The sequence below is a fragment of the Neofelis nebulosa genome, chromosome 9 (genome assembly GCF_028018385.1).
Source record: "Neofelis nebulosa isolate mNeoNeb1 chromosome 9, mNeoNeb1.pri, whole genome shotgun sequence".
In the NCBI taxonomy this organism is placed as follows: domain Eukaryota; kingdom Metazoa; phylum Chordata; class Mammalia; order Carnivora; family Felidae; genus Neofelis; species Neofelis nebulosa.
In genome coordinates this window covers 27,091,811-27,104,923 of record NC_080790.1, presented here as the reverse complement: position 1 = coordinate 27,104,923, position 13,113 = coordinate 27,091,811, and the positions used below count along the sequence as shown (strand labels likewise).

General features: G+C 41.7%; 1 protein-coding gene across 6 annotated transcripts in view; it reads right to left on the bottom strand.

Annotated features, from left to right (window-relative positions):
- Positions 1-13,113, bottom strand: part of LTBP1 (latent transforming growth factor beta binding protein 1) — a 402,356-nt gene that overhangs the window by 353,346 nt on the left and 35,897 nt on the right. For all 6 annotated transcript variants that reach the window (XM_058683005.1, XM_058683000.1, XM_058683002.1 and 3 more), the window contains exon 3: positions 2,227-2,524. In XM_058683005.1, the coding sequence (XP_058538988.1) occupies positions 2,227-2,524 (298 nt within the window). The remainder of the gene's footprint in view (positions 1-2,226; positions 2,525-13,113) is intronic.

Below are 13,113 nucleotides of genomic sequence, written 5' to 3'. Positions count from 1 at the left end.
ACATTCTTGTCTAAATTATACTGCTGCTACCAAAAAAAGAAAAAAAAAGTTAAATCATTTATCTGACTTCTGACATATGGTTCCTACTAACAAGCCATACACACACACACACACCACAGAGGGTCAAATTCTAACAGTAGATGGTGATATTCAAGATGAAGGATGTCGCTTGTAAATTACTTCACAGTTTATGTAAGTAATAACGCTAGAAAAAAATCATTGCAATGCACAGTAACCTGACTCTTGATTGCCGAGGCAAAGTTCAACACAGAATTGCTCTTTGTTTTTAAGATCCAGAACAATGCTGGAAAAGAGATGTCTAGCTATGATGTAATCAAAGCTTTTTGTCATTTCAAGGATACACAGTTACATTCATGTTCTGGCACAAAAAAGCACCACTGTATTTTAGAGAAAGGGTCAGCAAACTACAGAGCTCAAGGGCCAAAGGTGGCCCATCGCCTGTTTTAGTACAACCGACAAGCTACGAATTTTTATATTTTTACATTTTTTAATGGTTGGGGAGAAACCAAAAGAAGAAGAAGAAGAAGTCACATGGGTGACGTGTGAAATTTATACGAAATTCAAATTTCAGGGTCCGTCAATAAAATTTTACTGGATCAGTCACACTCATTCATTTATGCATCATCTATGGCTGCTTTTGTGCTACAACGGCACAAGTGAGAAGCTGCAACAGAAACCCTATGTCCCACAAAGCTGAAAATACTTATTACCTGGCCCTTTACAGAAAAAGTTACCACCCTTCAGGGCATGGAAGCTGAATCCTGACCGCCTCTATTTAAAGCCTAACGTTTGTTGATATTACTCACTTATTAACTGTGTTGTGTGACCTTGACCAAATTACTTAACCACTCTGCCAAAAACCTCAGTTTCCATAGCTGTAAAATGAGGTCAATAACAGCACCCACCTTACGGGGTCACTGCGAGTTGTGAATTAATAATACATGCAAAGCAACTGAAACAGTCCTCGGCACAGAGTGAGACACTGTTGAACACCGGCTGGAACCATCATCCCTTCTTGCTCCGGAACGTGTTTTCCAAACACGTGCCACCAAGGTGCTTAGACTTCAAACTAGCCCCACAAACCTACTCACCAAGGCAGAAGTGAAGAATGAGACAACAAGAAAGGAAAGAAAAAGCAGAATGAAGAGGGGGGAGCAGGGGATAAGAAGTGAAAGGAAAAAGCAGGCAGACCCCACTCAGCAGGGACAGTAGGTGGCCTACTCGAAGGGGAAGTATAAATTAGGATAATTTCATCTACACTAGCAGATTAAATAACTTCTGTGGGCTGACTGGATACTAATCACCATGTGGAAGCTGTCTCTAGGGGGGAAAAGTATTCACAATTCCCAGCAAGTGACTTACAAATGAACCGCTGGGTCAAGCCCATTTCCAAGTGGAGAACTTCCTGTATTTTACATTCCTAGACAAATGACAAGTGAGAGTTGTGGCACACTCTGCATCTTGTGATCCATGTCTAGTAGCTATTTAAAAGGAAACCATGTGTGTAAGGACCCTGTGCAGCCCAGGAGCCCCTCCTCGGGCCCCTCGGAGGAGGCCAGGGGTAAGCAGTCTTAGCCAGGAGTCCTCATTGTGTTCAGAATGGCGCTTACTTCCAAACTCTAAGAAAAAACCCTGTTCCCATAAATAGAACACGAGCTCATTCACCAAAAATGGACGTGCGTGGCAACTGGGAGGTAAACATGGTGTTAATAGAAGAGACACTTAACCTGCTACCGAGGTTGGGAAACGCTCTTTCCCAGGGCTCTCATCTGGAATATCTTCTCTACACAAAGCTGAGTTCCTGCTGTTTCCATGTATCTTTACAAATTGCACTGTTTCCTTTCTTCAATTATTATTTCAAAACCCTAGACACTTCCCCCACCCCCAAAAGAATTGTTGTAACACTCACAACTGCACCAGAAACAACTCTCTTTATTCTTCCAGTCCAACCTTGATCCCTCTAACCCTCACTACTGCTTTGGTTCATGCTTACAGTCAATCTTCCCTGCAGAGGCTAAACACACATACCAAATATGTTCAAAAGACGTGATGGAGAAGCATGACATGTAAAACCTTAAAGAAAGAAGAGACATTATTACCCAAGTGATTTCTACCAATTGTGCAGGAAAGGCAGAGTGATTGAAAGCAATCACCCAGGACAGCAATTAAGATGCTCCTGAGTAGAGGCAAGGTGAAAACACTCACTGAGAATGAATCTGCTGGGACAGTCCTACGGAAGGCTTCGGCTTGAGGGTCAAGGTCATCTGGGCCACAGGACTGACTCTTGGAAGAGTGTCTGCCTTCTTAGACGAAGTGTGCTTTGCTGCTTGCTCAGGAGGGACCCAGGAGGAAGCAGCCGCAAGACTCTGCCCTCCAAAGCCTGGGGATGAGGTGTCCTGGGCAGCTGCTGTCTCACAGGCTTTGCCCTTGGTCCCCGGTTTACACACACAGAGTTGAGGCCGGAGACACATCCCTCCATTCTGGCATGGTGGAACACAGCTTGCTGCAGGGAGACAACAGAAGACACAACTCTGAAGAAAAGCATTGGAGACTTAACAAGTCCTTCCAAGGGCTTTTAACATCAGCACCAGAACGCTCTCCAATAAAATAAAACCTTACTTAAAGACATGATGACAAGGACAACAATGATGACGATGATAGCTAATATTTATTAATGGCTTCCCAGGTGCCAGGCGGTTCTAATACGTATCGACAAATTGAATGCCACCCCCCCTCCCCAGCAACCGCGGTAAGGAGAGGTTTTATTTTGCCTGTTTTACTGATGAGGAAATAGACACAAGGGTTATGTAATTTGCCAAAGGTCACACAACTATGAGTAAATAGAAGAGCTGGGACTTGAATCCAAGTGAACTGGCTCCAACATCATCTTTCTTTTGTTTTTGCTTTTGTGTGTGTGTTTTTCAACGTCATCATTCTTCACCACTTCATTAGAGTTGCCTCTCAGAAATGCACCAGAAATGCATCAGCAATGGAAAACTTAAGAAAATGCTTTGCCTTTCTTTTTAAATTGTGCTCAGTGGCTTAAGTTTAAATTTCAGGTACCCAAATAAGATGTGATAAGCCCAAGTCCAATCCCCAACCCCAAAAAAGTGCTACAAATTTCATCTTGCATAAGCTATCGGAGCCTGGAGTGACTGACTCAGAAATGCAGACTAACCCACTTTTTTGTTTTTACATGACAGAAGAATACAGAGGTTGAGAATCATCCAGATACACTTTTATACTTCTGTTTTCAAAAAGCCAGTGCCCTGTACACCATTCCTAATCTTACAATGAAAGGCAACCAAGAAGAAGCAAGCCCTTTATCTCCTATTTGCTAGGATGCACGTACTCGGAATCACAAGACTTGTGGCCAGAGTTTCAAAGTTAGCGGGGCTACGGGTCATGGGTAAGTGGGTTTCATCACAGGCAAGGTCCCAGAGAAGTTGAGATGTTATCGACTTAAATTTCATTAGGTTAATGTTATATAGGCTGATGGACAGGATTCCTTCAGTTTATGTGTCCAAATGCACTCATTTACACCAACTGATTTTGTTATCAGTCCACTTTTGACTTAAATTAAACCCTTGGTCCTCAAGCAGATCATACTACTACAACACCCATAAAATGAAATGCCAGATTCAGTCCATAAACATTTACAAAATAGATGAGGGATATGAACAAGAGGAAGCTTAACTATGGATGAGCCAAATGACCAAGACCTAAAAGCCTTTAACCTCCTGATTTTCTATAAAAGAGAGAAGCAGCTTTCCCATCTTCCTACAATATGATTCCCATTAGTTATAGAAAATAATGATAAGAAATGACTGCCAAGTGTCAGAATAGGCTGACAAATTTTCCAAAAGTGGGAAGGGATTCTTAAAAAGCAAAGAAAAATGCAACCAGCTCCCTACGTGACCTTAGCTAGTTATTTAACCTTAACCTCTGTACCTATACATGTTTGGGGGCAGGAGGGCAGTAACTGCTTGTTCTAAAATGGTCCCCAAGAGCTCTTCCCAAATTAGGCTTCTAGAATTCTAAGTCCAAAACTATGCACTTCCAGGGTTCAGGATTCTAATTTATCAGCATTTTCCGGGCCAACCAATGATCATTGGGTCCCTACTCGGCCATGGTTATTTATGGAATGTCACAGAAATGGAAATGGGCTCCACCCAGAGAGAACAGAAGTGGCCACGAGGGAGGACAGGACGGGGCTTTCAGGCTGAGCCTCTGCCAAAGATCACCCCCCCGCCAGGCACTTTCATGTATACATTCTCTTCATGCTTTCAATTAGAAACATGTTTCATTTTAACATCTGAGAATGATTTCCGCTTCTTCTCCCTCCCAAGGTGTGCTGCAAATGTCCCCTCATCTACCAGGAAGGCTGCACAGAGCAGCGTACGAAAGTTGGTACCCAGATGGGGGCCAATCATGAATTTTTCCAAAATACCACTGAGGATATACAACCAGAACCTGTCTTTAGGAGGACAAAGAGGGATTCGAAGCGTCAAAGGGTAGAGATTTTTTAACTCTACAAATTTGGTAGCATGTGAGAAGCAGGGACCTTAAACTTATAAAAACTTTCTACCATAAGAGAAAGAACATGTTATATAGTAGTGTGACTATATATGATACCACCCTTCTGCAGTAAATGTTGACAGAACAATAACACGGGGGCGCCTGGGTAGCTCAGTCGGTTAAGCATACGACTTTGGCTCAGGTCATGATCTCACGGTTCCTGAGTTCGAGCCCTGGTGGAGCTCTGTGCTGACAGCCTGGAGCCTGCTTCGGATTCTGTGTCTCCCTCCTTTTCTGCCTCTTTCCCACTTGTGGTCTCTATCCGTCTGTCTCTCTCTCTCTCAAAAATGAATAACCATTAAAAAAAAAAAAAGAATTAAAAACAAAAAAGAATAAGGAGAATGACAATTTTCCCTTCCACCTAACCCCCCATAGGCTCTGACAGCAGCTTCCTGGAGCATGCCGACAGGAGGGGCTGGCTGGACCTGGGTCAGGGAAGGGAGGGGTGGGACAGAGTCCCTCAATGCCAAGGTAAGCCCCTCACCTGCCATGAAAAGAAAAGCAAACCTCACGTCCTGCAACCACATTTTATCAAGCCGTTTCTCCTAGGAAATTGGGACTCCATGTCGTTGTGGTTCTTGTGTGGCACTTTTTAAAGTGTGGTGCTTGGACCAGTGGCGGCAGCCGCCAGAAGCGCTTCAGAAGGGCACAATCTTCCATTGCCCCAGGTCTGTTAAATCCCAGACTGGAGTTCAGCAAACTGACCACCCTCTAGAGGAGTCAGATGCACACCCAGCTCTGAAAACCGCGGACATACGATGTTTGGAAATGGGCACTCTTCCACCAGCAAGTGTTTTGAGAACTTTTCTTAAACTCATTTTTTCTAAGTCCAGTATAATTAACATACAGTGTTATGTTAGTTTCAGGTGTACAACATCGTGATTCAACAATTCCACAAATTAGGATTTACATTTTTATAACTGCAAATTTGGTGTTTTCACCCCTACAATTGCATTTATTTTATTGAATTCTTGCTGTGATAAATGTGCTTGTTTTATGTTGCTGCCCTTTTATTTTTAATGCATAAAAAAAAAAAAAACTTCCCATGTGACCAAATTCTCAAGATTATTATGGGTCCCTTCCAAAAGTTTATATATTGTCATCATCTACTTCATGGCCAATGCAAAAATTTGTAAGCACTTATGAGAAAACTGTTATTCTAACCGAGGCAATGAACTATGTGGAAAATTATAAATAAATGTTACAGAAGTATTTTAAAACCACTTTTTCCACCAGTCGATTCTGCATTTGCCCAGCCACAAGTAGTTCAACACAATAAGTAAACACTATATCAAGATATTATCAGTGGGGTGGGCAGTGGTTCCCAGGCTTTGCCACACATTAGAATCACTTGGGGAGCTTTTAAAACTCTCAAAACCCAGGGCTGACACCAGCCTCTGAATCAGAATCTCTGGGGGAGGGGATCAGACATCAGTTTAGGTTGCTTTTGTCTTTGTTGTTGTTGTTGTTTTTCTTAAACTCTCCAGGTGATTGCAACATGCAGCCAAACTTGAACAAAATCCTAATCCAGACTTGCTGACAGACTGGGTTTCATAAAATGCAGCTCTTTTGATTTTTTTTTCTCCTTTGTTCAAAAACTTTCAACCCAAGTTAGCTGCCCGTGAGATACATTAAAGACCCCCTGCACCTGGCCCAAGCCCCCCTTCCACCCTCATTGCCCCCTGCCCATCCCTACAGAAGCCCACCACTCCCCACCTCTGCACATGGTGCCCTGTCCCGAAACATGTCTCCCAAGCTCGTGCTCATGTGAAACCACCTCCTTCTCCATGAAGTCCTTCTCAAATGCCCACTGGCCCCACCGTGATCTGTTGGACACCTGAACTCCTGTCCCCTTTTATCTTTCACATCACAGTCCCTATACTCTGCCACATGTCATTAATGATCTCAACAAGTTCTCTTATGTCCCGAATGAGATTATAAACTCAGGTCCGTTAATTGGCTTACGTAGAATTTCCAGTACCCTAGGATGGGAGCTTTAACCTCATCTTGGTCCACTAACTGGTGTGAAAGCAGAGCCACACTTTTCCAAAGGATGCTGGGAGTTGACGACATCTGAAAAGGGAATACAATCAGTGGGCTCCTAATCCGCTCCATGATGACGTCTAAACCTCCAGGCTTCATTTGCAAGTTGCATCTTCGATCAAATCTCCAATCCTCCAAAGATGTTTTTAAACACAAATTAATATTAAAATATACTCTGCTAATGTAGAAGATCTGTAGTGGCATTAAACAATCTGCAGTTAAAGAAACCATCTCAGAAGCCCAGATCCGATGTATTCTAGAAGAAGTTTGAAGGGATAGGACACTCTGAATCAACCTGGTCAAGAATGAACAGAAGAGAATATCACAGGGCGCCTGGGTGGCTCAGTAGGTTAAACATATGACTTCATTTGGCGCAGGTCACGATTTTGTGGTCCTTGAGTTCAAACCCCACACTGGGCTCTGCTCTCACAACTCAGAGCCTGGAGCCTGCTTCAGATTCTGTATCTCCCTCTCTCTCTGGCCCTCCCCGACTCATGCTCTGTATCTCTCTCAAAAATAAATAAACATCAAGAGAAAAAGAAAGAAAAAGAAAAGAAAAATCACAATGCACTGGTAGAAACTGTGACAAGTTACTAAACTTCCAGGGCAAAAGCATGTTAAGGAGATTAGCCTAAGAGGTTCAGATGCAGCGGAAACAAAAAAAGAGCTTCTGCAAGGTGCCTGCACACAGAGATAGCTCAGAGAACTGCAGACTGTTCCCTGAGCATTCACCTGATACTAAGCTGAACAGGGCAGAACACCATGAGGCCAAACTCCCCAGGACCTGTAAGGTGCAAATTCCCAATCCTGACCTGCCAAAGTCAAGACATTCAGTACAGCCCCCAGAATTAAACCCCTTTTGTTTATTAAAGTTTATTAATTTTGAGAGAGAGAGAGGGAGAGGCAGAGAGAAAATCCCAAGCAGGCTCCACACCATCTGTGCAGAACCCAGTATGTCAGATGCTTAACCAACTGAGCCACCCAGGTGCCCCCAGAATCAAAGCCCTTTAAAGAGAATAGCAAACCTGGATATCAAAATCAGGCAAGAAGAGTACATGAAAAGAAAGCTAACACACAAATCAGTTAAGGATACAGGTACAAAATACCTAAGTAAAATATTATTTCAGAAACAGAAAAGCAAGCAGAACTAATTCCAAAAATACAAGGATGGCTTTAATGTCAACAAATCTGTCTACGGAATTTCCCATGTTAGAACATTAAATGAGAATTTATCTCAATGAATGCAAAACAACTTCCAATAAAATTCATCACTTACTCCTAGTAACAAACAAAACTTTAGCCAACTAGAAATACAAGGGGATTTCCTTGTTCTGGTAAATAGGACCTACAGCAAATCCCACAACAAACAGCATACCAAAACATACAGCAAATACTACGAGGAAACTGTAGAAGCATTCCTATCAAAGTCAGAAACAAGTCTAAATGCCTATAATAGCCTCTAATAATTGATGTGGTATTGTAGTGTGCAGCTAATAGGACAAAACAAGAAAAAGAAATAAAAGGTCTAAGAACTGGAAGGAAGAAACAAATCTATCGTTATTTTCAATTCAAGTAAGTGTCTACATAAATGATTGAAAAGACTGTACAAACTATTTTTTTTTTAATTTTTTTTTCAACGTTTTTTTTAATTTATTTTTGGGACAGAGAGACAGAGCATGAACGGGGGAGGGGCAGAGAGAGAGGGAGACACAGAATCGGAAACAGGCTCCAGGCTCCGAGCCATCAGCCCAGAGCCTGACGCGGGGCTCGAACTCACGGACCGTGAGATCGTGACCTGGCTGAAGTCGGACGCTTAACCGACTGCGCCACCCAGGCGCCCCTGTACAAACTATTTTAAGTGATAATGTGGCACTGGTTTAGAGACAGAGAAACAGATCAATACAATACAACATAAAACTTACAAACAGACTAAAATATGGAATTGTGCAAGGTGATGGAGGAGATATAATAAACGGGTACAGAAACAATGGACTACTTAGTGGTGTTGGAAAATAGGCATTCAACTAAAAGAATTAAAATTAGATCCCTCCAGGTGCCTGGGTGGCTCAGGTGGTTAAATGTCTGACTCTTGATTTGGACTTAGGTCATGATCTCACATCTTGTGAGTTCGAGCCTGGGGTTAGGCTCTGTGCTGGAGGTGCAAGTGTTAGCAAAGATTTAGGGAAATGGGAACTCAATTAAATACTACTATGTACTGCTCACAGGATATATTTTATACTCACCTCTGTAAAAAGCAATTCGGCAATAGTTAGTAAGGTTCTAATGTGAAAACCCTAATACCCAGTGATTTTACTTCTCTGCTGTCATGTGCTCAAGGAGACACATACAGGTATGTTCATGGCACACCAGTAACAGTAGGAAAATAGTGATATCGATAAACTGTATTATATTCATACAATGAAATATTACACAGCAGTTAAAATCATGACCCACATCTGCATCTAGCTCCATGGTGGGATCATGAAAATAACATTCACTGAAAAAGTAAATTACATGATGATACTTTGGAATACTATTTTTTGTATGATTGTAATAACTGTCTGTGTAATCTTTTAAACATATAAAACAATGCCAGTCATTTTTTTTTTTAATTTTTTTTTTTCAATGTTTTTTATTTATTTTTGGGACAGAGAGACACAGAGCATGAACGGGGGAGGGGCAGAGAGAGAGGGAGACACAGAATTGGAAACAGGCTCCAGGCTCCGAGCTGTCAGCACAGAGCCCGACGCGGGGCTCGAACTCACAGACGCGAGATCGTGACCTGGCTGAAGTCGGCCGCTTAACCGACTGCGCCACCCAGGCGCCCCTGCCAGTCATTTTTAATAGACCTATGAAACCAACAAAAGCATAAAAAATTATGTACCACATTCACACGAAATTCACAATAGCGATCACCTCTTGGAAAGAAGTAGAACACTGTAAGAGAAGAAAATAAATCACTTTACTGGCCCTTTTTTTTTTTTTCTTAGAAGACAGATGGGCAGAAGACAGACAACAAGGCTACTCAGCTCAGCTGTGCACAGTACCTACACAGGGATTTACTACTCTACCCTTTGTACTTTTCCGTGTATTTTTCTATTTTTTCAAAATCGAACTAATTTTTAAAAGCAATCCCGCAAAGGCAATTGAGAATTGAAGGCAGCTAAAACATGTTCCTTAATCACAGTGGTGCCAACAGGTGGTTCTAACAGGTATGAGGCAGGTCAGTGTCAGAAAGCACCACCATGACCAGGATGAACTCAGTCCACAAACCCTGAGCTTGCAGAAAGCCGACGTCAAGACGTGGGTGAGTAGGATACACAGAGAAATCCTACTCTGTCCTGGCTGCCAGGTCAGTCTTCTGAAAAACCCCTTTCATCATTTGAAACAAATTCTCAGATTTCACCCCAAACAAATACTCTCTGATTTCTTCCATATTTGAATCCAACTCCAGTTGACAAGCTGATCCTTAAGTTCTTTAAAAGTTTGGTGATTGTATTTTTAGGAAGTAACCCATGCCCTGAAGCTCAGCCTCTATTGCTTTTAATTCTAAAAAAGTAACTCTTAGTTATATTTAAAACCCATCCCAGCCCACACAGGGCCAACAGTGTGACTATCTCTGCCCCTTGCTTTTCTCTCCAAACAAGTTGTAGCATGTCGACCACATGTGTCCCGCAGAGAAATGTGAGTCTGTGTCTTCTGTGATCAGAGACAGCAGGTGAGAAATGGCTTTGCTGTGTGTGTCTTCACAGTAATTCCCAGCTGCCCTTTGAAGTTATTCAATAACACTAAGTGATATCAGATCACAAGAAACATAGCATGAGGTCACACATCTCGGTCTAACTCTGTCTGCTCCTTGTACCAAACCCAAATAAATGCTGGGCTTGCCTCGCAAATGTCTCCAGGTCAGCTTCCTCCAAAATCCCTGATGAGCAAAAAATATTAGCATAGCATCCCCATGCCTTTTCTATCCAGCCTTATGCAATAATGAAGAATTCCACATCACCGAATTTTGTACACAGGTGAACCAAGCACCAACACGTATAGTAACCCTTAGGGGGTTTGATCGTTAGGAAAAGCCACGTGAAATACTTTAGGGCTGGGTGTGTGTGTGTGTGTGTTCATGTTCTCTCTCCAAGTCAGGCTATCAAGTAGCATAGGCTTTCTCTCCACTCTCTCCTACCCGGTTTGCTTTTGTAATCTACCCCCGATCCCAAGTGACAACTTAACCAAGCAGATAGTCAGATGGTTGTGCAGACAGTCTGCACCAATTATATGGAATGCAAGTCACAAAGGTTGTGTGTGGAATTTCCTGGCTTTTTTCAGGAGTTTAATGCCTTTGTGTCAAGTACAGAGCTGCCATCTGCCTAATTCCCCAGGAGCTGTGTTCTGCAAGGTTGAGGTTCTGGAAGCCTGAGCTCAGCAGGAGTAGCTTGTTACTATGTGATTTAATTTAAAATAGGTCGTCAACTGAGGCCAAACACACTCCTCCCAATGCCATCAATAACTGTGAAATCACTCATGGAATAGAACATAATTAAGTCGTAAGTCATGTAATGAAAAACCACCAGCAGTTTTTCTGGGTTCTGTTTCTGGTCTTATTACTGTCGTTTTATTAACATTTCTTAACTTTTTTTTTTTTTAAGTCCGTGAGAAAAGAAAAGAAAACAAAGTTAAAGATCTACAGTTTAGACTATATAAACATTTAATTAAAAATAGCAAAAGGAAGAGAAAAACCAGAAAAATATTTTCAGAAAATGCTATTATATAGAAAGAATAAAAGTCTTTAACAAGTTAAAGCCAAAAACTGAAGGAAAAAAAAAAGGACAAAAATAGACAATAAAACAGAAGAAAATGCAATTAGTAAAAAAACTTGTGGGGTAACATCCAAATTAATCAAGTCATCAAAAGAAATGCAAACTAGGGGCGCTCGGGTGGCTCAGTTGGTCAAGCATCCGTCTCTGATTTCAGTTCAGGTCACTGTTCAGGAAGTTCGAGTCCCGCATCAGGCTCTGCGCTGACAACATGGAGTCTGCTTGGGATTCTCTCTCTCCCTCTCTGCCTCTCTCTGCCTCTCTCTGCCTCTCTCAAATGTAAATAAATGAACTTAAAAAAATAAATAAATAAATGCCAACTAAAACAAGGAGATACAATATTTGGCTACAAGTCACATAAAAGTATTAATACAAAGTACCACAAAGGTGGTAATAAAATGGCACAAGCCTTTTAAAAAGCAGTTTAACACCATGTTCCAAATATTTCAGTAGCCTCATTTCTAGAAATTTATTCTAACAGTAGTCAAAGAAGGAAATCACTATGCACATACATATGTCAGCTGTCCACAGCCATGTTATGTATGCTAACGAAAAATTCAAAAGAAGCATCCAGGTTAAGTCAAGTACAGTATTACAACCATTCAAAATTAGAATTGTAATGTGACACTAAGTTTTTTTAAATGTTAATACTGTTCATGTGAATTAAAACAGGGTTTTGTTAGTTATCAATCACCTTCTCTAATAGTATAATTTTATTTTGTGCACTAATGCTAGCACGTATGTATGATAAATACAAGTTTGCGACAAATCTCTGGTTTTACAGATGAAACTATTATGCACATACAGAGTACGATTATAATTGACACCTTTAGGTTCACTGGAAGACCATCTTTTTCTAAATAATAAATCTATAATGTGTTTTAATCCTATCATATTATCTTTTTCACTCATTCACACAGTAAGACCTCCCCCCTTCTATGCTAATATTATGCTAAAACCTGGATAAAAAGATGGAGGAAACAAACCTCCTGCTCTCAAGGAGATCAGAGTCCAGGAGGAAAAACATTAAAAAAAAAAAAAGTCATTGTACCGTTATGTGCTAGAACAAAGGCATAGAAGGCATGAGAAATGAGGGGTCCTCAATGGGTAAATGACAAATATTTTGATTTATCATATCCAAGGGACTACAAAGGATACAAAGAATTCTTAGAATGGTTTGTTTCCTTGAGGACCAATGAAATCCGCCTGCCCAAGCTCACCTACTGATGGAAAGCAGATGAAGCTTGGCTCTGGAGTCACACTGATCTGAGTCCGGACCACCCCAACCCCACGCCCTTGCTGTGTGCCCTTGGGCCCGTTGCCAAGTTTGACCTGCGCTTTGGTCTTTCACTGAAACAAATACAGAGTAACAATTTCTGCATTATTTTGCACCAGGCACTGTCATATGCCCTGTGACTAGGACTGCACACAAGAAAATGCCATCTGTGCCCCATGAGACTCATTGCCCAGACAGAAGACTGACAGGAACAGTGATTATTATTATAAGCATTGTGGAAAGAGCATGGTGCACAGTGGGGGCCAGCCCATATGGGATTTAGGTTATTAGGAAAGACTTCCCTGAGATCATGAAGTTAGGATCAGACCTGAAAGCTGAGAGAAATAAGTAACACAGAGGCCTGGACCTGGAGAGTGGGGC